Source organism: Hakea prostrata, chromosome 7, assembly GCF_041222555.1.
Source record: "Hakea prostrata isolate BN-2017 chromosome 7, UWA_Hpros_2, whole genome shotgun sequence".
NCBI classification, from domain to species: Eukaryota; Viridiplantae; Streptophyta; class Magnoliopsida; order Proteales; family Proteaceae; genus Hakea; species Hakea prostrata.
This window is the reverse complement of record NC_142606.1, coordinates 50503748-50531496: the sequence shown is the minus strand read 5'-3', so window position 1 is coordinate 50531496 and position 27749 is coordinate 50503748. Positions and strand designations below refer to the sequence as shown.

Genomic DNA, 27749 nt, shown 5'->3' with positions numbered 1-27749 from the left:
ATCCTATAATGAGAAAATGCAACAAGTGAAAACAATTATATGCCAAATCACAAGTTAAAGACATCAAAAACAGAACCAAAGCATTAATTTGAAGTTTAGATGATCCCATACCATATGATATTCATAAATGCAGTAGCTCCCTAAACTTCCAGAAGGCAAATCAAGGGGGTATCCAGTTTGAATAAATATCTGCAGACAAGTACCAAAAGAGTAAAGTATAGTCCCCTCTCCCCCCACTTTATGTTATGTGCAGAACACAAAAACCTGGAAGGCAGATTTATTGGTACTTAATTTCTGAATTATAAAAGTGATTATTACAAGGTTTACACCAAAAGGGAAATAGGCTCTGTGGATGCATAATAAAAAGATAAAAAAACCTTACCTCAGGATTTTTCACCATCTCTGCAGTAAGGGCTCCTATGGACCCAGGATGCAGCCTAACATCATCGTCAAGAAATAATACGTACTTGCTGTCTTTGTGCATCCTCTCCACTCCAACCTGCAATTTAGACACAAAATAGATAATAAAATATAAAGGACAAACAGCTTCTTTAAAGTAAGATAGGAAGTTTGACATTCATGGGAAAGAGAATGAGTGAATAAGATTCACTTGCTCTTCACATGCATATTAACCTATAGCAAAACTTAAAAAGACTAAAATAGCCTTACAGACTCCATTACCAGACATAATATTAGATATAAATAAATAAACATAAAAAATAAACCAAACACCCTGTTTCAAAGTAGACACCTCAAATTTTGTACCTTGATCCGTTTCCACATCAATCAATTCTCAATGCAGAGTCAACCTTACTGCCTTAGGGTAATGAACATTTTTCTTCCAAAACAGTATGCAGCATGTACATAGACAATCCTATTCAACATCAAGTGGAATCGGACAAAACTTAGTATCTGAATGAAAATCCACTTTCTACCCTGATCATGCCATAATGCAGAATTCCTAATGCACTTCTAACTCTGTGCCACTGAGATCCAGTGGAGGTTCACTTGTAACAGGATCACAGGAAAAGGAAGAAACCACACTTGAGAGAATTCAAATACCAAAAATCAAAGAGTTCATAAGGCAAATGTCAGTTTATAGGGCAGCCAAACTTCTCAAATTTGATTTGGATCTGTTGGTTAGTCTGATACTAAGGAGCAATTCTGCCGAGAATAGATTCTATAAACAGAATCTAAGGACAACAAATCAAGAGCAGATGTTAGAAGAATTCGTTTAGCAACCAAAGATGACAAGACTACAGCAAGAGTCAGCAGTTGACAATAAAAACACCAATTTGAAATGAATTCAGAATTCAATTCAAACAGAGAGAATAAAGAAATCAGATAGGAATTAGAACGCTATGATATGAGCAGAAACAGCCGATTTTAGAAATAACAATAAATTAACATTTAAAAGTGATGTCAAGATCTAAGAGAGAGTTCAAACACCATATTCCAGGACAGAGAAATAAAGATTCCCAATTGTTAAAATCTGCGCTTTAGGGAATTCTGGATATTTGTAATTTCATGTTGTTTTGGGGCTTGGGTGTGTACTTGTAACTAGTTTCATTCTCTAATTATAAATAGAACATGGCTGTGCTCCCTTGAGATGCAAGTCACTGTTTTCCCCGGCTATGGCATCGGAGCAAGAACCGTTCACAGTATTCTTTCCCTAAAGCTAGAATCTAGTTACCACCACCACTCTCTCCTCTTGATTTCATCTTTCATCCTCTCAACTTCTTCTATCTTCATCTCCAACATTTTCTCTCTTTCTTTTACACCCACAAAAGCTTGTCTAACCAGGAGTCTTCCCTTCCTTATTGTGGTCTCATTATTGTTATATTTTGATTTTCCCGGTGATTTTACAGGATATTTGCTGGGTACATCAGCAAAGCCAACAATGGCTGGTGCACTTTAGAAAAGTGGCTCTCTGAGGATGCCCCTGTAATCACATTCCTAGTCAACTCTATTCAGTACAATGTTAACCCTGGTTACCTTCTTTTGGGCTCCACTATGAAGAGCCGGAGGATAGCAAAGGAAACTTACTCCTGAGTTGACAACTAAGCCTTCATCAATAGCACAAGCACATTCATAGCACCGCTCAACGTGAGCTAGCCCTCTCAAAAACCATGCAGAATGCACATTCTGGAGCAAGAATCTGGAGTACAATCAGGTTCAATCCCTGGTGCTCAGTTGAGATCAATCTGCCAATCTGGAGCAGTCTTATGCTCTTTTCTACCTTGAGGAGAGTCAGTGGCCAGCTATGCTTCAGCTGCTTGTTCCTGAATGATATGTTCTCTGTATGGGCCCAGATTTCAGCCCATAAATGCACCTGTTATTCTCCTCATTGCCTAACTTTCAAATGATCATGATCCAGTGATGTATGTACTATGGGAAAGAATGTGACACAAAGTATTTATGTGGGGACCTACATGATCTTCTCACTTGAATCCGTCTCATGAACATGGTTGGGGGCAAGAATGTCAAGGATCAAATTTGGGCCATGTACTTATGCTTCATGATGTCTCAGGCTAATGTGTCCAGCTCCTCAGTTGCTCAATCTCCTAGTGCTTCTGGTACTTCTGGCTCAATCGCTTCTGCTTCTAACTTTGCCCACTCACGTATATCATTTATTGGCCATTGTAGTTTTTCTAAAGCTTCATCCTAGATAATTGACTTGGGTGCCACAGATCATTGACCGCTTTTACTAGTCAGTTCGTTAGATTTGTGAGCATGTTTAGTGCAGTATAACTTGATTGGTTGGGCCGGCATGCCAGGCTTTAGAAGCCCAAACCCAAAAGGAACCGGTTCAATAGGTTATGGTACAATAAGGGTTGGAATTAATCAATGTATAATTATTTGTTATTTTAGATTTTTTTTTTTTTTTTTTTGGGGGGGGGGGGGGGGCAGGGTCCTACATACAAAGTAGAGTTAGTATCTGAATTGCACTTAAATTTTAATTTTCATACTTTAAATAGGATATTTGTTATTTCTCTTAAATACATGTGATGCAGATACACTTTATCAAACCAACCTAAAACAAACTAGGTTTCCAGACCAAGATGAACCAGGCCTAATTTGAGTTATGGGTCAAGTAGAATTCTAGGAACTTACGATAATTTGGGAAATGATGTCTTTTAGTTTGTTCGTTTATTTATAAGTTAGATTCATAGGATATTTGGCTTCTAATTATTTTAGTTTCCTTGTTATCAGTCAGTGTCCTAGCTAGAGAGTCAGTCATAGCTTAGAAGGCTGGGTAGCTGGTTTCACCATCAGAATCATCTACAAATCTTGAATGTAACTCACCATACCCTCTCAAGCTCTTTTTTATATTTATTATCATTTTCAATTATGGGAATTTTTCATTATTTTAACGTGTTTATCTATTATCAGTTTTATTGTTATTAAATGATACCCCCATAATCCATGATAGACTTTTTGTCCATTATGGATTGTGGGTGAAAATTTCATTCTTCTCATTTATGCGCATGTTCACTTAAAATTTTCAAGTTAAAGTGAGGATTAAATGGTCAATGCACATTCTTTTATGAAAACCATGTTTTTTTCTTCTTTTCTCACTTCCCACTCTGAGACATAACGCAAGAACGAACTCCACTTGGTGGCTGGAGTAGCAACTGATTCATCATTCTCTCTCTCCAGCAAATCTTGAGTAAGAGAAGTATTTCTTCTCTCTCTTGCTCTCTGTTGTATTTTGGAGACGAGCAAGAAGAGCAAGAAGAGCAATCAGAAGATACCAAAACAGAGTAGGTGTTTGCGCTACAGTTTTATTTCTTGTTGAGCTTCTACTTTCAGGTCAGTAGTTGCAGGAACTTTTGCCTTTTCATTTGTTTCCTACTGCAGTGGTAGTCCAATTTGATATATTTTAATATTTGAAATATTTATATTAGATCCATGTCTTCACACTGAATTTTTTTTTCGAACTATCCTAGTGTTTGAGTTTATTTGAGTTTCCAGTAAGGTTGTGTGGTGTTTATAAATCGAATCTTTCTCCTTGGTGTTGCATATTGGATGTGAGGTTCTGGTACTAATTTCTAGTTTATGTGATGTTTGCATTTTGTTTTTCATCGATTATAGGTTTTGAGTCCACTCGAGCTACCTGCATTTTAGTTTATCTCCTGTTAATGGTGCATACCTAAACATTGTTGCTTGGTTGTTTTTAGGGTTTAAGGTAACAACTAATGTGGCAGATAATTTCAAACTTTCTGTTTCTGTTTGTTCTGTTTCATTGCTACCCATTTCCATGTGATGTTCTGTAACTGGTGGGGATGGAGACCACAACAGGTGGCTATGGTAAAAGCATTACTCATGTGATCATTGGGCTGAAAACTGTCAACTGAAGTTGGACCCAACTATTTATGATGCGTTGATTAAGGAAAAGGTAAGGCCTATTCCATTTCCTTTAGTACTGTCAACTGAAGTTGGACCCAACTATTTATGATGCATTGATTAAGGAAAAGGTAAGGCCTATTCCATTTCCTTTAGTTTCTTGTGCAAGGTAGACATAAACGTGTTACTGCAGTATACCAACCTATTCGGCTGCTGGACCTTGTACTACTGAAAGCATCTCGCTATAGTTTGTTGTTACTCTGCTTTCTTCCCAGTAGAAAATTATCTATCTACTAATGACTCTGTGCAGAAGAGGAGGAGGAAGTGCTTATCGTGCATATAACCAGGACAGGGAACACTTATACAAGTCAGGTGAAGGCACGATTTGATCTTAAGACTTGATAACAGCAGCCGCAAGTCTTACTGAATGAGAGAGCTTGAATATTTGTACTAGAGGTGTATGTTGATTGATATATGTCATTTCGAAAGTATTTCTAAGAACTCAACTTTACTTTCTCGAATGTGTTCGTACTGGCTGTAATTAACCTGGTATTATCTCCTGCTTTTGCAGTTACCATACTCTCAATATCAAGAAGTGACTTAAAAAAAAAAAAAGAGAGTTCCGTTATGGTACCCTCTTCTATGGCTTTGCTGTCAGATCTGAGATGCTATCTTATATTTTCTGTTTTCATTTACTCCTGAAAGTGTTTACACCAAGTTGCAACACTTCTGAATGTTGCTTATTTCATTTTCACTCGTGGTTATCACCAGATTGCAGTACAACTCTGATTGTGTATGCTGCTTACTTTGCTTTGGTGTTTCCATTGGCACTTTTATCATTTGTTTGGCTTCTCCACACAACACCACCAGGTCACATAATGTTAAAACTCCTGTTGTCCCTTGCAAGGACCAATGTCTAATTTTGATAGGCTTATTCATCTTGCCAATTCCCAAGCACTTGCAGTTGTATTACTATCCCTTCTAACTGATTGCTCTCCCTTTGCTACAGTCTGGTTTTCTGAATAACCAGTAAAAGTAAAGTCCCCGTAGTTGCATTTGCTCTGTTTTAGGCCGATGAACCCCTTGGACTTCCTTGTAAGAGGAGTAATATCTCATCCACTCTTCTGTTGAACCATTGTGTCTATCCAAGTGATGTCAATCACTAAAACTTCTTTTCAGAGGCTCAACATTACACCAGACCTTGACTCCATTTTCAACTAATAGGGGAACTCCTACTCTCATCCTAGCTACTCATCATGGAATGCATATTATCAATTAGTGATAGTTGAAACTGAATTAGTAAAACACATTTTCCCTGCAAAAAAAAAAAAAATATATATATTCACTTTGGTTCTTGGACAGACATTCTTATAACTGTGGTCTACGAAGTAGTATTTATTTTCTTTTGGTTATACGAAATGAAGTTTAGAGTTGCCATTATTTGGCCCATTTCTTTGTTTGGTTTCAAGTAATGCATTCTGCATTAGAGTCTTTTATGATAGAACTTTGTTTGCATATGAATTGTAATGTTCTTGCACGTTGATAGCATCGGTATTGTGACCATCACTGAAGGCAGAATGCAGAAAACTGGTGTAGAGATTTATTTTTATTCATTCCATTTTGGTCAGGAGCTGCAATGGAACAACTAGTTAATCCAGTATCCATCTTTCTAAGTGTATCGGGACTGACATTGATAACGAAATTACTCTTGTTGCTGATTGTACTGAAAATATCTAGAAAGATATGCTTAGCAGTTGGTTTACACCAACAAATGTGTCTTTAAGCCACAAATTGCAGTGCTTTAATTTCAGGTGGCGGTTAGGATTTTTTTGTTCAAGTCTAGCTTTTTTACATTGCTATGATCTGGTGTTGTGCAGCTTCTGTAGGAGGCAATTTAGTTCCATATTTATGATTGCATTTTCATTGGTGCATGCTGCTATACGGAGGTATTTGCCTTTCTGATGGTTAGCTGTTGCTCTCATCCTCTAGGGGTCTCCCTCACGCATTACAGCATGTAACACTGCATGATCTGGATGCTGCAAATGCCCGACCACAAGGTGGCCAAGATATATTATCATTAATGAGCCAGATGATGAAACCAAGGAACACTGAAATCACTAATAAGCTACGGCAAGAGATAAACAAGGTTATGTTCTACAACTTCATGACATATAACATCCTTTGTATTTCTCTAAAATAGTTATCCCAACTTATCAGGAAAGTGCAATTGTGATAGAGTTTAACTGTAAGCTTTGTCAATAACAGGTTGTTAATTGCTATATTGAGGAAGGAGTCGCAGAGCCTGTCCCTGGGGTGCTATTTATTGATGAGGTATAATTTCTTGGTATAATTATCTGAAAATAGCTGTTTTGGTGGAGTTTGGTGTTTTGACTAACTGAATTTGTGGTGGTTCATGATTGTAGGGAGCTTTCACTCATCAAGATTTTGGAGGAAATAAAGGCACAATTAGAAATGGTGATGTACAAATATGAATTTTGTTCAAATACCAATTAGAGCTCTCCTTATTTGATACATTTTGTATTCTTCATGATTATTTGGTGTTCTGTTCTTCAGTGGATGACTACTGGTAGGGGTATAGTTCACTCTGAGATGCCTTGTAGTGAAGGCGTCAATAGGGGATTGCAGCTTTAAATCAATTTAGCTATTGACCTTTCCTCTTCTCATGTGCCGAAGCTTTGGAGACACCGAGCTTCAATTTTGAACTCTGAAGACACAATTGTTCATAATGATACATTCATCAATAGCCAGACACATTTGCCATCAATGGAGGTTAGGTGAAAATGTTTAAAAAAGCTTGGAGTGGTTGATGTGGCACGAGATACCTTCCTAAGTTGGCAAAGAATGATGAACAGCGGACGCCCATCGCCTGCATCTACTGTCAACATTGTGGGGCAAATGACTTCGATTCTCGTTCCGGCAAGAACGTCTAAGAAATCGACAATTCAAGATTTTGAATCTCAAGTTTTGGCTTGGATCTGATCTTCTAGATGAATTAAGGCTGCTACAGCTGCAATGCTTTTGTTTGATGCATTTTTCTTATAATTAATGAATTGTTAATATTTTATTAGCAAAAAAGATTAATCATTAATATTTTGATTAATATGGTTTTTTTAGTATCTATTTTCATTATCATTTTCTAAAAAAATTCATTTTGACCTATCAAACTTATTTTTTTATTCCATAATCTATTCTCAACAAAAGTCACCAAACCATTTTTCATTTTTGACTAAGAATGAATTCTTGTACTCATTTCTTTTAAATAGGCATAATAGAGGATGAGAATTGATACCAAAAAAAGCCTTAGCAAAATTGAGTTTCAGCAAATTTTAATCAGCCAAACCCTAAATTTTCACTCATCTCTTTTTTTGGGAACCAAAACCTAAACCCTAATGACTGCAACTTCAGTTCAGATTACTTTCCACCATCAAAAGTTTATCAACATTCACTGATAGATTCTCCAACATTCAATTTACATAACCCAATCATTCAACCCTAACCCTAATTTTGACCTAAAACCTATTATGACCTATTTGAATTGCCTTTTATAATCCTGGTTAGTGGCTCATATTTGATGTGCTATCAAATATCAACAAGACTTCAGTAAACAAGTCCCCCAACTAAGCTGTCAAGGTAACATTGTAACAGACAGAGTTCTAATCAGCTTCTGTGAAACAGCATCACAAACAAAATGACAGTCACAAAACAGTCATCAGGATGGTACTTAACACAGGATAATTCTGCACCTATTGTTGACGACTAACTTATAATAAATCAACTAATAAATAGACAAAACAACATCTCCTAGCTGTTCTAATACCAAGACACCTCTATTGACTAAAACACCCTCAACACTACTACTTTCTTTCCCTCAAGTATTCCTTTTACTGATTGTGCTATAGTGCGTTTTACATAGAATTTGTTGTTATTCACGCAAGGATGTTAGTTAAAACTTTGACATGGGTGTCGGCTACAACTTTCTCTATAGCTTTGTCTTTATAATTTCAGGATTCCTGAAAGCTCCTCCATGCTAGTACTTGACTAACAGTTGCCTAATTTCTGACCTGTATAGCATTCAATTGAATATTTTCAGTTCAGAGATGTAGCCTATGATTTCTATTGTCCACTGCTCATTGTTATCATTGTCCCCTACATGGATTTGCAATGTGCCTTATGTATGTTGTTGCCTCCGCCAACTAGACAGCCTGTAGGTATAATTGGTGCCCACTGTAAGTTAGCATTATTATCCTCACATGAAAACTTAGTTTCTAGGTTTAATCCTATATCGAATTTGGTACTGGAGCTCAGCTCCAGTGTCTTGATTGCAGCTGGTATATGTTTTACCCCTAAGCCTGGTCACTGTTGCATTCCGCAAGTGGATATGACTACCAATGTCACCTGAGCTGCTGGCATGGTAGCTTCAACAAAATGAAGGGACCTTGAAATCCTCCAAGCTAATCAGGAACTGTTAGAGTTACTCGGGTAAAGCTAGCTGCTATCAGACATAGTGACCACAAACTGATAGCCTCCAAGCCATTACAGCAAGGCTTGCTGCCATAGAGACATCTATCCTAAAGGGAAGCAAGGCTGCAATATTCGTGATATTCGACATACATTAGAAATCCCCAATTTGGAAAATCATATCAATTGTAAATGTCACAACCACTTCAATAGTTATGTCAGAATGGTAGATAACTTCCTAGGCAATGGACATGACCGAGGTAGAGGATAATGAACAAAGGACACTTCTTTTGGAAAAGGCGACAGCTTTGATCATTTTGGTAGAGCTTGGGATATAAAGAAGATAGTTAAAGCCCTTTGAGAATGGATTAAATAAATGGTAAGGTACTTTGACTTCTAGGAAATGTCTGTAAAGCTTTGCTTTGAGATTCTGAGATGAAGCTCACACAAGACTTTAGGACAGAGTTCAGAGTTCAGAATATCAGGAAAAGAGTCTAAACAAGAGCCTTCACAACCTGGATTGAGATGCAAGAGAAACTCAACTAGGAATTCCTGTGTAGTTGAATTGAAAGCATCATTGTCAAGGCAGTGAACCAAGGCACCTTGGTCACCTAGGCAAGCACCTTGGATGCATCCACTCTCCTAATGGAAGTCACTCGCTCTTTCCTGTTTGAAATGCGGGTGCCCAAACCTTTTTGGGCTGATGTTGTTCTGACTGCTTGTCACCTTATTAACCAAATGCTCTCGTTTGTGTTGAAAGGTGGTATCCCATATTCCTTATTGTTTCCTAGTAGACCTTTGCATGAGTTGCCTCCCCGTGTCTTTGGGAGTGTTTGTTTAATTTGGGATCACCGAACTGGACTATCTAAGCTTGATCCAAAAGCCCTTAAGCATATGTTTGTCATGTACTCTCATACTTAAAAGGGTATCATTGTTATTCATTTGAACTTCAAAAATATTTTATTATAGTTGATGTTTCATTTTTTAAGACGGTCCCTTATTCTTCTGACACTATGCATGTTTCTTCTATGGATATGGATCTTGTAGTAGTGCGGACACCACTTCCGCCCATTCAGACAAAAATCACTATTGTGTATCAGCGACATCCACAGACATCTACAGACCCTCCTACTCCTACGGCTCCTCCACCCGTGGATCTTGTGGTAAGTCCCCCTATTTCTAACCATGATGTTTTGATTGCTCTTTACAAAGGCATTTAGAGTTGTGTTTAGTATCCCGTCATTAATTTTGTTTCATACGCTAATATTTCTCCTACTTTCCATGCTTGTTTATCTACCATTGAGACTCACCCACTTCCTAGGGTTTTGACTAAAGCCTAATCAAGTCTTGGGTGGATAGCAACAATGACTAAGGAGTTGGTAGCCCTAGAAGAAAATCATACTTGGGACCTTGATCCTTTGCCTCCTGGGAAGGTTACTATTGGATGTTGTTGGGTGTTTGCAATGAAAGTAAATCCTGATGGCACACTTGCTAGCTTAAAGGCTAGACTTGTAGCAAAAGGATATGCTCAAGTGTATGAAGTGGACTATTTGGATACTTTTTCTCCCGTTGCAAAACTCACCTCTATTTAGATTCTGATATCCTTAGCTACTACATATCATTGGCCCTTGTTTCAATTGGATGTGACGAATGCGTTCCCCAATGGAGATCCCCATGAAGAAGTTTACATGGAGCAACCTCTAGGGTTTGTTGTTGAGGGGGAGAATGGTTTGGTGTGTCATTTGAAGAAGTCATTATATGGGCTGAAACAGTCCCCACGTGCGTGGCTTGGCCAATTTACTTGAGTTGTGACAGAGTTTGGTTTGACTCGATGCAAAACTGATCACTCAGTATTCTACCGTCAGTCTAGTACAAGGAGGATATTCTTAATTGTGTAAGTGGATGATATAATTATTATTGGAGATGATTCAGGTGGTATTGATGCAATAAAAACTTATCTAAAGAAATAGTTTCAGACTAACAATTAGGGAAAACTTGCATATTTCTTGGGGATTGAAGTGGCCCAGTCTAAGACGAAAATCTTTCTATTCTAATGCAAATATGTGATTGACTTATTATCTAAAATAGGAATGATTGGCTCAAAGCCTTTGGATACTCTGATGGATCCAAATATAAAACTTATGCCTAAAGATGGAGATGTCTTTGATGATCCAAAGAAGAATCGAAGGTTGGTTGGAAAATTAAACTATTTGGTTGTGACTCGACCTAACATTGCTTTTCTAGTCAGTGTTGTGAGTCAGTTCTTATCTAGCCCTTCTACCACTCATTGGAATGCACTTGTGCACATATTGAGGTACCTTAAGAGAGCTCCTAGATGTGAGCTCCTCTGCATAGATCATGATCACAGGAGAGTTGAAGGATTTTCTTATGCAAAATGGGCTAGTTCACTAATTGGTAGAAGGTCTACCACAAGCTATTGTACCTTTGTAAAAGGAAATCTTATGTCACAGAAGAGCAAGAAGTAGACAATAGTTTCTCGATCCAGCGTAGAGTCAGAGTATCGAGCCATTGCACTTATCACTTGTGAGTTGATGTGGATCAAACAATTTTTATGTGAACATGGCTTTAGTCATGAGCTTCTTATGTCTTTATGGTGTGAAAATGAGGCAATGATTCACATAGCATCAAATCCTATTTCTCAAGACCATACAAAGCATATAGAAATTCTTTTGTCATTTTGTTTGGGAGAAGCTTCAACAGGGACTGATTTCCACTTGTCATACTCGAATTAGAGAACAGTTGGCTGACTCATTTACGAAGTCTCTAGGGGCAGAAAGGGTGAGGTATGTCTATAACAAGCTGAGAATGTTTGACATTTATTCTCCAGCTTGAGGGGGAGTGTTAGAAGGCATTTTGGAAAACAAAAGTAGGGCTCGAGATATTGTGCCAAGCGCCAGATCTCGAGCAACGTACTGCTATTTTGAGTCCATATTGGAATCTTCTTTGCTTTTTTTGAAGTTGATTGTAATTGGGTAACAGAATATCTAGTTTGTAACTTTAGTCATGATCGAGCAAATGATGAGGTGGTAATACTTGACGATAAGGAGATTCCTCAGAGTAATTGTTTTAGGTACCTAGATTCAATCATAAATAAAAGAGGTGATGTAGAGGATGATGTTTCCCAAAGAATTAAAATAGGGTGGATGAAGTGGAGAGGTGCATCCGGGGTCTTGTGTGATCGGCGTATTCCATTAAAGCTTAAAGGAAAATTTTATTGGACCGTTATTCGATCAACTATGATGTACAGTGAAAAGTGTTGGGCTGTTAAAAATAATCATATAGATAAACTCAGTGTAGCAGAAATGAGAATATGCTAAGATGGATGAGTGGCAAAACTAAAAAGGATAAGATAAGGAATGATCATACTATAGTTGGTTTAGGAGTTGCTCCCATAAGTGATAAGCTTCGAGAAAGTTATTTGAGGTGGCACAACCACATTCAACAAAGACCTATAAATGCCCCTTTACGGAGAAGTGATATAATCCAAATTGAAGGGACTAAAAGAGCTAGGGGTAGACCAAAGATAACCTTAAGAGAAATGGTGAGAAGGATATGCATAGCTTAAGAGAAATGGTGAGAAGGATAACTAGAATTGATTGGAAGGCAAGAATCCATGTAGCCGGCTCCATTTAGTTGGGACATGGCTTGATTGTAATTGGGTAACTATTCTATAAATATAGAGGTAATTGTGTGAAGTTCCTTAATCGATTGAGGCTCCTCTTAAACTCAAATCTTCTCCTCTTCTTTCTCTGTACTCTGCAACTCTCCTTCAACTCTGGCTGTCTTTCTCTAAATTTAGGCCATAACTAACAGTGATAAAAGCTCCAACAAATCTAATGAGTCGTGGCATTATTTCTTAGAAGTCATCTACAACACTTGAAGATCTCTTGAATCTGTTTTGACGTTCTTCTCATTTTTCAGTTAGGGGAGGCAACCCCTTATACTGTATTCCTGTTTGAATGTTTTGGCAGGATAAGAAGTTATTAAAACTTCTCTTGTTGTTGAAGAACTATCTCCACAACTTCTGGTCCTTTCTGTTGAAGGTTAGTCATCCTTTTCTTCTAAATCTTTTTAGATTGGTAGAATCCTGAGAAGATTCTGCCCGGCTTGTCTGTGAAATCTCTGTCCTATTTTTTTGAAAGATATGTGCTTAATTCCTGCTGATTAGAAGCACAGAAGACCAGAAGTCTTGTGGTGTTTGAATCTACTTCAGTTGAAGTTAGAACTGCTGAATATGTTTCTCTAAAAATCTCTGGCTCGACCTTTTATAACAAAATATATGACACAGAACAAAATTGAGAATGAAACCACTATGACAGAGATTCTATCCTCTTCCTTTGATCGTCTTACTGAACACAAACTTGAAGAAGCTATACCAACTTCCACCAATGGAAGAAAATTGTCAGAATGGTGATCATTTAAAGAGGGCACAAGATCAATTGATCAAGACATTTGTTGCCACTAAAGCTACCAGGTAAATAGTTGATGCTCATATTTTAGGATAGATGCTGGATTCTATGGAAAAATTAATTGTCGACCTTGTCACTCATATTGATACTCTCAAAGAATTGTGGGAATATTTCAATATCTTGCATTCTGGACAAACAAACTTTTCCACATTATGAGTTATCCCAAGATCTCTATAGGGTTGACCGGAAGGGTCGTCCTTTGACCCAATACTTTGCTGACTTCAACCAAATGTATGAGGAACTTAATTCCATACTCTTCTTATCATTTCAGATGTTATTGATACGCAGAAACTGTTTGAGCACCTTGCTGTTATGAGCTTTTCAGGAGGGATTGGGAAAGACTTCAACCAGATGTATGAGGAACTTAATTCCATACTCCTCTTATCATTTCAAATGTTATTGATATGCAGAAACTGTGTTGAGCACCTTGCTGTTATGAGCTTTTCAGGAGGGTTTGGGAAAGAGTTTGGCTCAGTAAGATCCCAAATCCTTGGTGGAGATAAATGCCCACATTCACTGACACTTTTTCACAACTTTTCCATGTTCCTAGAGAGAATTTCCATGATACTGCACCTAGTGACGCCCAGCTATGCATCTTTCACTAACAATCGTGGACAGTGGATATAATTCTGGAGGTGCTCGTGGACGTGGGATTGCTTCTCGGAAAAACCTACATCCAGTTTTCAGGAGTTTATGGATTCTCCAGGAGTAGATAAGACCTGCCATCACTGTGGTCAGCCTAGTCAAATTCAAATGTTCCGTTGGAAATGACATGGCAAGCCTCGTCAAGTTGCCAATATAGCCACTACATCAGAGACATCCACAACCGGTTGCTACCCTTCTTACTCCTGTCTTCATCTTCAGATGCAGTGGTAAGTCGTTCTCCATCTGACCTTGATGTTCTGATTATCCTCCTAAAAGGCACCTGGAGTTGTTTTCAATTTCATGTTTCTAACTTCATTTCATATGCTAACCTTTCATCCACCTTCCATTCTCGTTTAACTACCATTGAAAATTACCTATTCCAAAGATTGTTGCAAAGTCTTTTTCTAGTTCAAAGTGGACAACTGCTATAAATGAAAAGTTGTTCGCCTTACATGACAACCGTACTTGGGATCCAGTGCCTTTACGTCCTGTTAAAAAGGCCATTGGGTGTCGGTGGATGTTTGCTATTAAAGTTAACCTTGATGGTAGTCTTGCTTGTTTGAAGGCCAAACTTGTGGCGAAGAGATATAGCCAAGTTTTTCTTCTTTTTTTCTTTTTTTTTTTTTTTTTTTTTTTTTTTTGGGGGGGGATGCTTAGATGCTATTTCCCATGTTGCTAAACTTACTTCCAACCCTGTTTTGAATTCCTTGGTTGTAGTTTTTCATCAGCCTGTGTATCTACTTGATGTGAAGAATGCTTTCCTCAATGATGATCTCCATAAGGAGGCTTATATTGAGCAACCTCCTCGTTTGTTGCTCAAGGGGAGAGTGCTATGGTTTGCTGACTTAAGAAGTCTTTGTACAGGCTGAAGCAATCGCCTCACACGTGGTTTGGTTTCTTTACTTCTGTTGTGATCGACTTTTAACTTACTCATTGTGACAGTGACCATTCGGATTTTTATTATTGACCTAATGCCAGAAATTGTTGGGGGATGGACTCTACTTGTGCGGAAGCCTTTGGCACTGGTTTCACCCTATTGTCTACTTCGATGATATTGTTATTATTGCAGATGACTCTACAAAATGAACAAAAGTAGAAGTTACATTAGCAACAACGATTTCAAATTAAAGACTTTTAAGTACCTTTTTTATTGTAGAAGTAGCTCAATTATGTGATTGATTTGTTGTCTGAAACTAGGATGCTTAGTTCTCAACCTATGGAACCAAATGTGAAGCTTATGTCTGGTAATGGAGTTGTTCCTAATGATCTAAAGAAGTATCTAAGGCTTGCTGGCGAATTAAACTATCTTACTGTAACTAAACCTAATACCAAATTAGAATCATGGAGAGTAGCTTTGGAATCAAAAGGCTTTAAACTTAGTAGATCGAAAACAGAATATCTAATTTGTAACTTTAGTCATGATCGGGCAGATGATGAGGTGGTGATACTTGACGATAAAGAGATTCCTCAGAGTGATTGTTTTAGGTACCTAGGTTCAATCATAAGTAAAAGAGGTGATTTAGAGGATGAGGTTTCTCAAAGAATTAAAAGAGGGTGGATGAAGTGGAGAGGTGCATCCGGGGTCTTGTGATCAGCATATTCCATTAAAGCTTAAAGGAAATTTTTATAGGACCGTTGTTCGACCAGCTATGATGTACGGTGCAGAGTGTTGGGCTATTAAAAATAATCATATAGATAAACTCAGTGTAGCAGAAATGAAGATGCTAAGATGGATGAGTGGCAAAACTAGGATGGATAAGATAAGAAATGATTATATTAGAGTTGGTATGGGAGTTGCTCCCATAAGTGATAAGCTTTGAGAAAGTCGTTTGAGGTGGCACGGCCACATTCAACGGAGACCTATAAATGCCCCTATACGGAGAAGTGATATAATCCATATTGAAGGAACTAGAAAAGCTAGGGGTAGACCTAAGATAACCTTAGGAGAAGTGGTGAGAAAGGATATGTATAGCTTAGGCCTTGTATCTAGCATGGCCTCGAACAAAACTGATTGGAGGGCAAGAATCCATGTAGCCAACCCCATTTAGTTGGGACAAGGCTTGTTGTTGTTGTTGTTGTTGTTGTTGTTGTTGTTGTACTGTAACTAAAACTAATATTGCTTTTTTCGTCAATGTTGTGAGTTGCTTTTGTCTGCTCCTTGGACATCTCATTAGAATGCTAGTCTATGAATATTGAGGTATTCAAGAAGGCTTCTTGTTGTGGACTACATTACAAAGATCATGGTCATAGAAGAGTTGAAGGTTTTTCTGATACAGATTGGATTTGATCACTGATTGGTAGAAGGTCAACCATGAGCTTATTGTACTCTTATCGGCGGTACCCTTGTATCGTGGAAGAGGAAGAAACAATCGTTGTGGCTAGATCAAACATAAGACTCGGAGTATAAGGCTATGGCATAGGTCACTTTTGAGTTGATGTGGATTGGGCAAGTAATGAATGAGCTTAGCTTTGGTGATGATTCATCTAAGCCAGTGTGGTGTGATAATCAGGCATCTATTCACATAGCAACAAATCACGTGTTTCATAAGCATACAAAGCATATTGAAGTTGACTTCCACTTCCTTCATGAGAAGCTGCCATTAATTCCCCAAAAAATGTTTGTACTGGAGAGCAATAGGCTAATTTGTTCACAAAATCTTTAGGGGCTGCAAGAGTTGATTATATTTGTAACAAGCTGGGCATGTTTAACCTCTATGCTCCAACTTGAGTGGAAGTTAGAAAGCATGTTTAAACTGCTAAGTTGAGACTAGGTTTCCCAATTTATTTTGAAAACTGTTTGTTGAAATCTTGGATGAATCCTGACATATGTCAGTGTGATATAGCAGGGTTTTATTTATAATAATAGTTATGAATGAGCAAATATGATGATACCCAATGTGTGACTAAAAACACAAACAATAAAGACTCTTTAGTAGACCAAACTACCCCTTGACTCAACTTATGAATTACAACACTCCCCCTCAAGTTGGTCCATAGATAATTATCATGCCCAACTTGCTAACAATACTACTAAAAATCTTGACACTCTAGTTTTTTTGTGAATACATCAGCACGCTAGTTGTTAGAGATAACAAAAGAAATCTGAACCAGTCCAAACTCAACCTTTTCTTTAATGAAATGCCTATCTATTTCCACATGTTTGATCCTGTCATGCTGAACTGGATTATGGGCAATGTTGATGGCTGATTTGCTGTTGGAATACAGCCTTATAGGACCTTCGAGGTCTGCTCCAAGTTCTTGAAGAAGACCCTTCAACCATAACACTTCAAAAATACCTTGAACTAAAGCTCTAAACTCTGGTTCAAAACTCAACCAAGCCACTACAACCTGTTTTTTGCTCCTCCAGGATACCAAGTTACCACCCACATAAGCATAATAGCCAGAGGTAGACCTCCTGTCATCCGGACATCTAGCCCAATTTGCATCTGTGTATGCTTCAACTCTAAGGTGTCCCTAAGAAGAGATTAAGATACCTTTCCCTGGAGATGCTTTCAAATACCTCAAACGGTACACTACATTAAGATGTGAAGAATAAGGATCATGCATGTACTGACTAACAAGGGTGGCTGCAAAGGTGATATATGGCCTAGTAATGTAGGTGCCGTATTTGATTGAACAAAATAGGACCTTTCACAGGGAGTCAATTGCAGAGTTGATGGACTTAAGGTGAAACAGAGTTTAGATGGGAAAGAGGGCTGAAACTATAATGGTATTATAAGGATAATAACATATAACAAAACGGGCTGAATCGATCTTCAAAACAAGGGGCAGAATTACAATGAACATGTAACACCCGGGCTTCACACCGCAAGGTGGATCGATTGGATCGAACACCAACCTACCTTGATCAAACACAAGGAGTCTTAACCGCAAGATGGATCGATTGGATCAAACACCAACCTTCCTTGATCAAACACAAGGAGTCTTCACACCCGGGCTTCACACCGCAGGGTGGATCGATTGGATCGAACACCAACCTTCCTTGATCAAACACAAGGAGTCTTCACACCCGGGCTTCACACCGCAAGGTGGATCGATTGGATCGAACACCAACCTACCTTGATCAAACACAAGGGTTCTCCAAATAAGAGGAATGCTAGCAAACAATTGGATTTCGATTCATCAGTTCTTTTTCTCCCTTCTTACATGAGTCTCTTATATAGCACTCTAAAGAGATCAAAACAATAGTGTAAACATCCAACCACTACACTCCACCACTAACCAAAACACTAATGGAAACATCCACCTACTACACTCCACCACTAACCAAAACACTAATGGAAACATCCACTTACTACACAACATTACCTACTACAAGCATTAATGGAAACATCCACCTATCACACCACTAACCAACACCACCTACTAGCTCCTTTTGTTGACTTTTCAAAGCTAGACTTGGGCTTAGTTCAAAATAGGTGGGTTGTTCTTCTTCCACTAAAGTGTTCCAAGCCCATGAAACCATGGGCTCATTTTAACCCACTCCAATAGTCCTAGCCCATGCAAGCCATGGGCTGTTTTGGGTCATGTCCTTAGGCTTTGATGGGCTTGAGCATTGGGCTTTTCTCTCTTTTGTATTTGCTGCCAATTCTGCATCACCTAGTATGTGACAAGTAAATCAACTTCCCAACTAATTTTTGGTAGCTTGTTTTGTTAACTAGTTTTTTTTCCCTTTTAATAGGTCTAAGGTGTACTTTCTCTGAGTGAAACACCATTAGTAGAGTAGACCAACTCTAACCCGAGAAAGTACCTGAGTCTCCCCATATCTTTTATCTCAAACTCTATCCCTAAGAAAGTATTCAAAGCTGTAATTTCCGCCTCACTGCTTCTTGGGATGACAATATCATTCAAATATACAAGAAGTATTGTAGTATGAGATCCATCCCACTTAATAAATAAGGTATGGTCTGCATTATTTGCCTGTAGCCATAGGAGATCATTGCCTTGTGAAATCTTCCAAATCATGCCCTAGGGGACTGATTTAGACTATATAGAGCTCTTCTTAACCTGCACACCTTCCCATAGGTCTCCGAACTAGAATAACCATGGGGCACATCAATGTATCCTTCTTCCAACAGCTCTCCACGTAAGAACACATTATTCACATCCAATTGTTGAAGACTCCACCCTTGGTTTACAGCACATGAGAGACAGCCCAAACAATATTCATCTTAGCAACAGGGGCAAACGTCTCTTGGTAGTCAAGGCCATGGCTTAAGTAAAGCCCTTGGATACCATTCTCTTAATGGTCACATCTGTTTTGTGTTTTATTACAAACATCCATTTGCATCTAACAATCTTCTTCCCTGCAGGCAAGGATACCAGATCTCATGTCTTTTTTTTTTTTCTAGGGTTTACATTTCCTCATCCATAGCTTTCTTCCAGTCTGGGTGAGACACTATCTCTTGCCATGAGTTAGGGATAGAGGTGACGAAAAAGAGGAAATAAAGCTTTGAAATTATGGGGATAGGGAATAATATGACACATGGTTAGAAATAAGGTGTTTGGTGCAAGTACGTGGTTGTTTTCTTAATGCAATGGGTAAATCAAGATCAAAAATAGACTCACCAAGAAAAATGTTTGTGATGCAGATTAGCAGCAAATACAAAAGAGAGAAAAGCCCAATGCTCAAGCCCATCAAAGCCTAAGGACATGACCCAAAACAGCCCATGGCTTGCATGGGCTAGGACTATTGGAGTGGGTTAAAATGAGCCCATGGTTTCATGGGCTTGGAACACTTTAGTGGAAGAAGAGCAGCCCACCTATTTTGAACTAATCCCAAATCTAGCTTTGAAAAGTCAACAAAGGGAACTAGTAGGTGGTGTTGGTTAGTGGTGTGGTAGGTGGATGTTTCCATTAATGCTTGTAGTAGGTAATGTTGTGTAGTAAGTGGATGTTTCCATTAGTGTTTTGGTTAGTGGTGGAGTGTAGTAGGTGGATGTTTCCATTAGTGTTTTGGTTAGTGGTGGAGTGTAGTGGTTGGATGTTTCCACTATTGTTTTGATCTCTTTAGAGTGCTATATAAGAGACTAATGTAAGAAGGGAGAAAAAGAATTGATGAATTGAAATCCAATTGCTTGCTAGCATTCCTCTTCTTTGGAGAACCCTTGTGTTTGATCAAGGTAGGTTGGTGTTCGATCCAACCGATCCACCTTGCGGTGTGAAGCCCGGTGTGAAGACTCCTTGTGTTTGATCAAGGAAGGTTGGTGTTCGATCCAATCGATCCACCCTGCGGTGTGAAGCCCGAGTGTGAAGACTCCTTGTGTTTGATCCAATCGATCCATCTTGCAATTAAGACTCCTTGTGTTTGATCAAGGTAGGTTGGTGTTCAATCCAATCAATCCACCTTGCGGTGTGAAGCCCGAGTGTTACACGTTCATTGTTATTGTCAAGTTCTCATCGTAATTCTGCCCCTTGTTTTGAAGATCGATTCAGCCCGTTTTGTTATATGTTATTATCCTTATAATACCAATATAGTTTCAGCCCTCTTTCCCATCTAAACTCTGTTTCACCTTAAGTCCATCAAATCTGAAATTGACTCCCTATGAAAGGTCCTATTTGGGTACTGTTTTGATTTATCAAATTCGGTATCTACTTCATTTGGCTACTGTTTTTGTTCAATCAAATACGGCACCTACATTAGGTTGCTTTAAGACCAGGATGTGATACTTCCAATTGTCATGGCTCAGAGGGGGCCTTCTGCTTCCTTTGGTAGGACTTCAGAGGAGGTCTAGACTCCCCTGCACATCATCCACCAGTCGTTCCTATCTAGTCACTCCATCTTCCAATGGAAAATCTGCTAAAGGAGACTCAACAATACGAACCTCAAGAGGAATCTTAAGGAACACCGGAGCTTCTTCACTAAGACTCTCCCACTGAAGAAGAGAAGGAGAAAAAAAGGCAACCTATTCCTGAAAAACAACATCCATAGACACAAAAATCTACAAGATCCAGATGGTAACATTTATAACCTTTTTGTGTAAGGGGATACCCCAAGAATATACACTGTAACCCTGTAGGATCAAGCTTACTATGACTTTAATGGTTGTGAACAAATGCTACACATCCATAGACCTTAGGGGGTATAGTAAAATTGACTGTACCTAAGAGAACTTGAAGAGGACAACGCTTGTCTAAGGCACGGAAAGGCATCCTATTATTGAGATAGGTGGCGGTTTGAACCGCATCACCCCAGAATCAAGGTGGCACATGCATAGTAAATATAAGGGACCGTGCCATCTACAAAAGATGCATATTCTTCTGCTCTACGACCCCAGTTTGAGAAGGAATATCTACTCAATTGGTTTAATGGATAATCCCATGGTCTAAATAGTAAGAGGGAAAGCTACCACCTAAATATTTAGTCTCATTGTCTATCCTAAGGATTTTAATTACAGCCCCGAATTGGGCCTAAACCATATTGTGGAAATTCCAGAAACAGGAAAACACGTCACTTTTTTTATATAAGAGATAGACCCAAGTAGTTCGGGTGCAACAACCAATGAATGTAACAAACGAACAATAGCCAGATATAGACACGGTTTGAGAAGGACCCCACACATCAAAATGGAAAATGGAACTTTACTTCTATCATTTGAAATGGGATAAATATGTCTTGTTTACTTGGCCAAAATACAAGCATCACAACAAAAATCATTCAAGTTACACCTTTTAACCAAATCAAAAAATAGTCTAAACAAAACTAACAAAGGAAGGTGGCCAAGACAATTATGCACAATGCTAAATTAGACAGAAGATACATCAATTAGAACAGAAAGATCTTACTCTCACTCAATATTATAATACACTTCGAGGATACTATCAAGACTTTGATTTCTAGGAAATTTATACCCAAGAATGCTGAAGATGTCATTGTTATCCAAAATGGGAGTACAAACTTCGAGTTTATGACTTTCTGTAAAGATTGAATATAGAGTATGATCAGATTCGTGCACAAATCCTTTCCCATGAGCCTTTTTCCCTCTCTAGAACAAGCATATGCCATAGTGGATACAAAGGACAATCAATAGATAGCTATGGTACATACACAGACTTCTGATAGGTCTGCATTGGCTGCTAGTTCTAGTAATCCTAAGCCTAGTTTTGGTGACTCCCGGCCTACTGTGAAGTGCGAGTATTGTAGGAAGGAACATCATACAAATGATAAATGTTGAAATTACATGGACGTCCAGCCAGTTCCTATGGAGGAGGAAAGAGTGGAATTAACAATCCTGCATTTACAAATCAGGCTATTCCAGACATCCAAAGTACTTTAGCACTATTTTCGCAGACGAAATCCAAAATTTCTTTCGTTAGCGGATGTTGAAACATGATGGGTCCTCTTCTGGGTCAACTCCCAGCAAGAGTATTGCATTTATCGTTGCCTTTACCTCTAGTTCCCAACCTCCTACAAGTATCTTCGATTGTCACAGCATTAATTATATTTATCCCTTTTGAATAATTGACTCTGGGGCAACCGACCACATGACAGACTCATCTTCTTTATTCCACACTTATTCTTTTATTCCACTTGCTTAGAATGTTCGAACAGCTGATGGATCCCTGCCCCCTATTTCTGGAAAGGGCTTTATTATCTGTTCACTAACCTCTCCCTTTCCTCTATTTTGCATGTTCCTAAATTTTCAGCTAATTTATTATTCATCAATAGCCTAACCCGTGATATGAATTGCAAAATAATATTCTTTCCATCTCGCAATGTTTTTCAAGACCTAGGCGTAAGATTAGCCGTGGTAAACAGAAGGAGGGGCTCTACCTATTGGACGGTTCTAGTTCTCCATCCGCTCTTTCTACAGTTTTTGCATCAGTGTTGTTTCAATCAAGTCTAGGATGCTTGTGTAGGGTTACGAAATGGAGGAGGAGGAGGAGGATTAAGGGCCGTTGAGGTTGGTGATGGTGCTAGCAAAGGTGAATGGTGATGGTAGGAAGCTATTCTGGTCTCTCTGAGGCCTGCGATGATGATGATTGATGGCTGCTATGACTTGCAATGAGATGGTGGTGCCCTAGGTCATGGCTCCAATACCATGTTGAAATCTTGGATGAATCCTGACATATGTCAATGTGACATAGTAGGGTTTTATTTATAATAATAGTTATGATTGAGAAAATATGATGATACCTGATGTGGGACTAAAAACATAAACAATAAAGACTCTCTAATAGACTAAACTACTCCCTGACTCAACTTATGACTTACTACACTGTTTTATTTTTCGGGTTTCCTAGTTGGAACACAGCACCTATAAGAACTCTATAAATAAAGGATTAGTAATTGGAGAACCTCCCTCTGTTTCTTCTTTCTATTTACATGAAAGATCTTGGTGGTGGGAAAAAATATCTCTAATTACCCCATCCCCCTCAAAACAGAATTTTCTTTATAATTTTTAATGGACCAGCCCAGGGTTACTTTCCACTAAATAAGCTCACTTCTTTGATTTATCTGCATCAATCGTTCCTTAGAAAAATAAATGTTTATTGGTGCTGAAACTGTATAAGGCCCAAGCACATACAGCATTGGAAGTAACATGAAATTTAAATAGACTGCTTTTTTCAGTGAGCGGTTGAAATTTAATGATACAAATTCACAGAATAAAAATCAGAGCACATCTAATAGAGTAAATAATATAAGTTCTCACGTGTAATGAAGGGAATAAAATTGAAAATTTAACATACTAACTGATTATGAATTTTCTGGCTGCATGTTGTTGACAAACCAGCAACGACAATCTTCACTTCAATGCTGTCCTGTAACCATTTGCAAGAAAAATATCAAGAACCAAAAGAAGAAGAAAAAATCTAAAAGAGAATAAATCCAGAATGTGGCTAAATTAAGATTTACCAAACGGGAGCAATAGTACAAATGAAAAAGAAAATCAAGATATTTTTAGAAAACCTAGGTCAGCTTTCAATGTGACAGGAAAAATAATATGAACATGTTCTCACACATATCTCACATGACTTCAAGAGGTAAATAATAAAGGCATCCTTAGTAGGGTAGAAGCAATTCTTTCCAGTGACCTGCACTTTTCATTCTCTTGGAAACCAATTACTGATTCTTTAGCCAGGCTGTACTTGAAGTCTGGAACAAAACATTATCCAGTTTACAACCTTTTATTCTTAGCTAGCCAAGGAAACAGGGCAGTAGATCATATACCTACAACTTAAAGGATATCAGATGCAAAACTGCAATATTATTGGGCTAAATCAATCAAGGCATTAGCGTTAGCCTAACCGACTTAACCAAATGACATCACCACAGTGACCACACAAAACATAGATCTCCTCCGCACTCACTTCCATGTTTAACTTGGTTAGTGTATAATAACTATCACCAGAACCCTCTGAAATCAAGGTCAAGACATTAAGTTAATAACAAATAGCTTAAAGCTAATTCTCTGTGCTAATGATAAACCAATGCCATCAACATCCTGACATCCTGTCATACCAAGAAACTGAGACACGAAAACAATCTTGAGCCTCTATTAACACAAAAAATAGTTCATTAGGATTGAAAGTTTTTTCCTATTCTTCTTTAAGGTGTTCCTGACTTCCATGAAATACTTAAACTATATTACAAAACATAGCAAATGATCAAAATAGTGAAGTGGAAATGACATCTTTACCTTAAACTCAGAGACCAACAAAGACACAGCATGATAAGCAGGATCTTCTGTACTTTCCACCACAAAAATGAATTCCAGAGGACCACCATAAAGGGATGTAATCTGCATCAAATTCATCAATCTTGTTTCTATGATTTAATTAGCAATTAGCATATTTGTAACTTGTCAAAAAGAATCAGGATTTAACCCAAAGAATATTTTAAGAAAAATAATTTACAGGTCCAGATGTATTAATAATATAACAAAGACATAAAAGTAAGCCATGAGACGAGATCTAATTATCCTCTTTACATATGGAATTGTTTACACCTAGAGGACAGTAATACGAAAATATATAATTAGAAAAACAAGGAAGCTAACCAATATTCACCCAAAAAAAAAAGGACCCTAGAAATTACTAATGCCAATGAATTAGCATCCTCTCTTTTTTTTCCCCCCTTCTTTTTTTTTTTTTTTTTCTTTTTAAGATGAACTCGTGTAACATTGGATTGTTTTACCTTAGAGATTAGTAGTACAAACATGTATCTATTAGAAAAAAGGAAAAAAGTAACCAAAATATCATGTACAAGAGTAGTCCAGGAAACTACTATTAACCAGTGAATCAGAATAAATTTTTCTTTTCCATTTTTACTAAAGAGAATTTGTTTAAAAGAACTTGCATCCTGACCTGACTTCTCCAGTTTTGTAGATTGTGTTCTCCAAAACCCTTCAAAGGCATCACAACTGACACTCTTGGCAAGTGGATCTGATTAGAGTGTTCAAGTTCATTGATATCTTGGCACAGAAATGCAAAGTCATTGCCACGTTTTTTGCTATCCTCAATACGTCTGATCTCTCTGTTCCTGTGGGAATTATAAGATCCATTGCATAAAGTACTATTAAACATGAGATTTCCAATTTAAGTGACAACACTAACTCAGTTAATTGCTACTGGTGCAATATTAGGTTTACTCTTGAATAGCATACCTGACATATGCAGCAAAAGCCCATCCAACAGCAAGAATCAAGCAGATTGCACACCCCTAAATAGATGGAGGGGAGAGGAAAAAGGGTTAGTCGTGTAAGACATGCTTTACCCCAAAAAAACAGAGAGATGCTTCACTACAGTATCCACCATCCAAGGACATGTACTCCCCCACACCTTAATTTTGGCTTTCTGGTAAAGATAAAACAGATGAAGAACTCGGTTGAAATGCAATAATAAAGGACAACAAAAAAGATGATATAATAGAAAATGTCACTATCAAGTTATAGACTGAAGAAAATTAATTAAAAATGCAAATACAAATATTCTTACATGTTACACTCTCCTAGGATCAGGACATCAATCTGATGTTCAACCCCTATCCAAAGATATAATTATACAACATACTCACAACCTGCAAATTTATTTCACAGTAGACAACTAAAAATTTTGGGTTTAAGGACAGATAATGAGGAGAACCAACCCCCTACACCTAAGAAAAAGGGAAGGAAAATAATAAAAGAATCCACAAGTTCTAGATAAGAATCCATACACCATTTTGACATCTTGTTTCATAGCAAAATGGCAGGTCCCCATGTAATGCTGCTATCAGAGGACAAACCAAGAAAAGAAGCACAAAAGATTCCTTCAACTTTACTCTTCCAAATCCAAAAACTAAGAATAGACTTCAGAATACCAACATAACATGTATTACATGATTTTCCTAACCAATCACCAAGCAGACTCAATCAATAAGATATCTTTCCTTTAATTATTAACTGGAAAATGGATTAACTTCAAAAAAAACAAAAGAAAGGGGCATGGAACTCGTTAAATAATAATAGTGATTTTCTCTGATGTGCAGTATCAACAGTTGGGATGAGGATAATATTCCAACACAGGATGGAGAAACTGGTTACGCGAGCTGACCAAAGTTAATACCCATCACATTATCATCGTGACAATCAGTTTTAACAACCAGTGTGGCACCACCCAAGAATATTCGGAGTACTCATTGTTTTTTGAGCATTCCATTTCTTATCTTCGGGGAGGAGAAAAGAGCCGTAATTTCTTCCATTCAAATGCAAGACTTCACCGCGTAAGCTTCACAACGGAAAAACCAACTAATCAAACAGAAATTGAACGACGACAACAACACTCCCTCAGTACATCCACCCTCAGATCCAAAAACAACTAGAGGAAGAAAAGAAATCTTCAAAAATTACGTTCATTCGCAAAGGAAAATATAAAGCAAAGCAAATAGCGCCCGCGAACCTGGATCTGAATGAAAACGGCAAGAGGACTACAACAAGCCCTACTAGCAGCTAAGAAAAACGAACCAAGAGCTCCAAATGCCGCCATTGTAAAGCTTCACTATGTCAGGGTAGATTTCTTGGATCACAACGCCCTACAATTCAGCTATAGATGATATTTTTTTTCCTTTTTTTCCTTTTCTCCTTTTCCGTTCTACATCGTCAAATCGCCATTACTGGAAAAGGATAAAGGAAAAAAAAGGAAGAAGAGGAAACAACGAAGACGCCAAGATCTTTGTACTCTGGAGTGCAGTGCAGGTAGCCCTGCACATAACCGGATTGGAGATGGAGAATTGGTATTAATAATAATATTTCTTTTTAAGGAAAGGGGGAGACAGAAATTTTGAGGGGCCGAGGAGAGTATGTCAGGTGACTCAGGTCAGACAGTAGACAGCACAGAACATAGGGAGGGAGGCAGAGGGAGAGACCGTTGATGATGAGTTGGTTATAATTTAGTAAAATGTTTTTGAAGGAGTTATAGGTAAGCACGTGCGACCAGTTAAATCTGTAAGGACTTTTTTTCATTTCTGACTTTCAAATTATGCGTGTCTGAATTTGGCTACCAGCCCGAGGGTTACAGCTATATATGATCAGCTGACAGGAAGCAAGACGTCCACGTGGCTTCTAAATCTGGGGTGAACCGAAATTGCTTAAGTAAAAATGTGCATGACTTGCCAATGCAAGGTTGGAGGAGTGGTAAAAATCCATACTTTTCAATGGAAAGGTCTTGGATTCGACCTTTGCACGGCATTACATTTCCAGTAATAAAAAAAACATCAGTACTAAAAAAAAAATGTGCAAGACATTTTGTCAATGTGAGTTAGTAAAGCTGTTAAAGGCTCAATCTTCC

At 38.1% G+C, this 27749-nt stretch overlaps 1 protein-coding gene across 3 annotated transcripts in view; it reads right to left on the bottom strand.

Annotated features, from left to right (window-relative positions):
• LOC149011322 (uncharacterized) overlaps window positions 1-27299 on the bottom strand; it is a 48983-nt gene extending 21684 nt beyond the window's left edge. For all 3 annotated transcript variants that reach the window (XM_089160792.1, XM_089160790.1, XM_089160793.1), the window contains exons 1-7: window positions 26862-27299; window positions 25589-25644; window positions 25290-25464; window positions 24623-24724; window positions 23673-23744; window positions 383-499; window positions 112-189 (exon numbers count right to left, since the gene is read on the bottom strand). In XM_089160792.1, coding sequence (XP_089016918.1) covers window positions 112-189; window positions 383-499; window positions 23673-23744; window positions 24623-24724; window positions 25290-25464; window positions 25589-25644; window positions 26862-26948 — 687 coding nt within the window. In that variant the 5' untranslated portion in view covers window positions 26949-27299. The remainder of the gene's footprint in view (window positions 1-111; window positions 190-382; window positions 500-23672; window positions 23745-24622; window positions 24725-25289; window positions 25465-25588; window positions 25645-26861) is intronic.
• Between the last annotated feature and the right edge of the window lie 450 nt (window positions 27300-27749).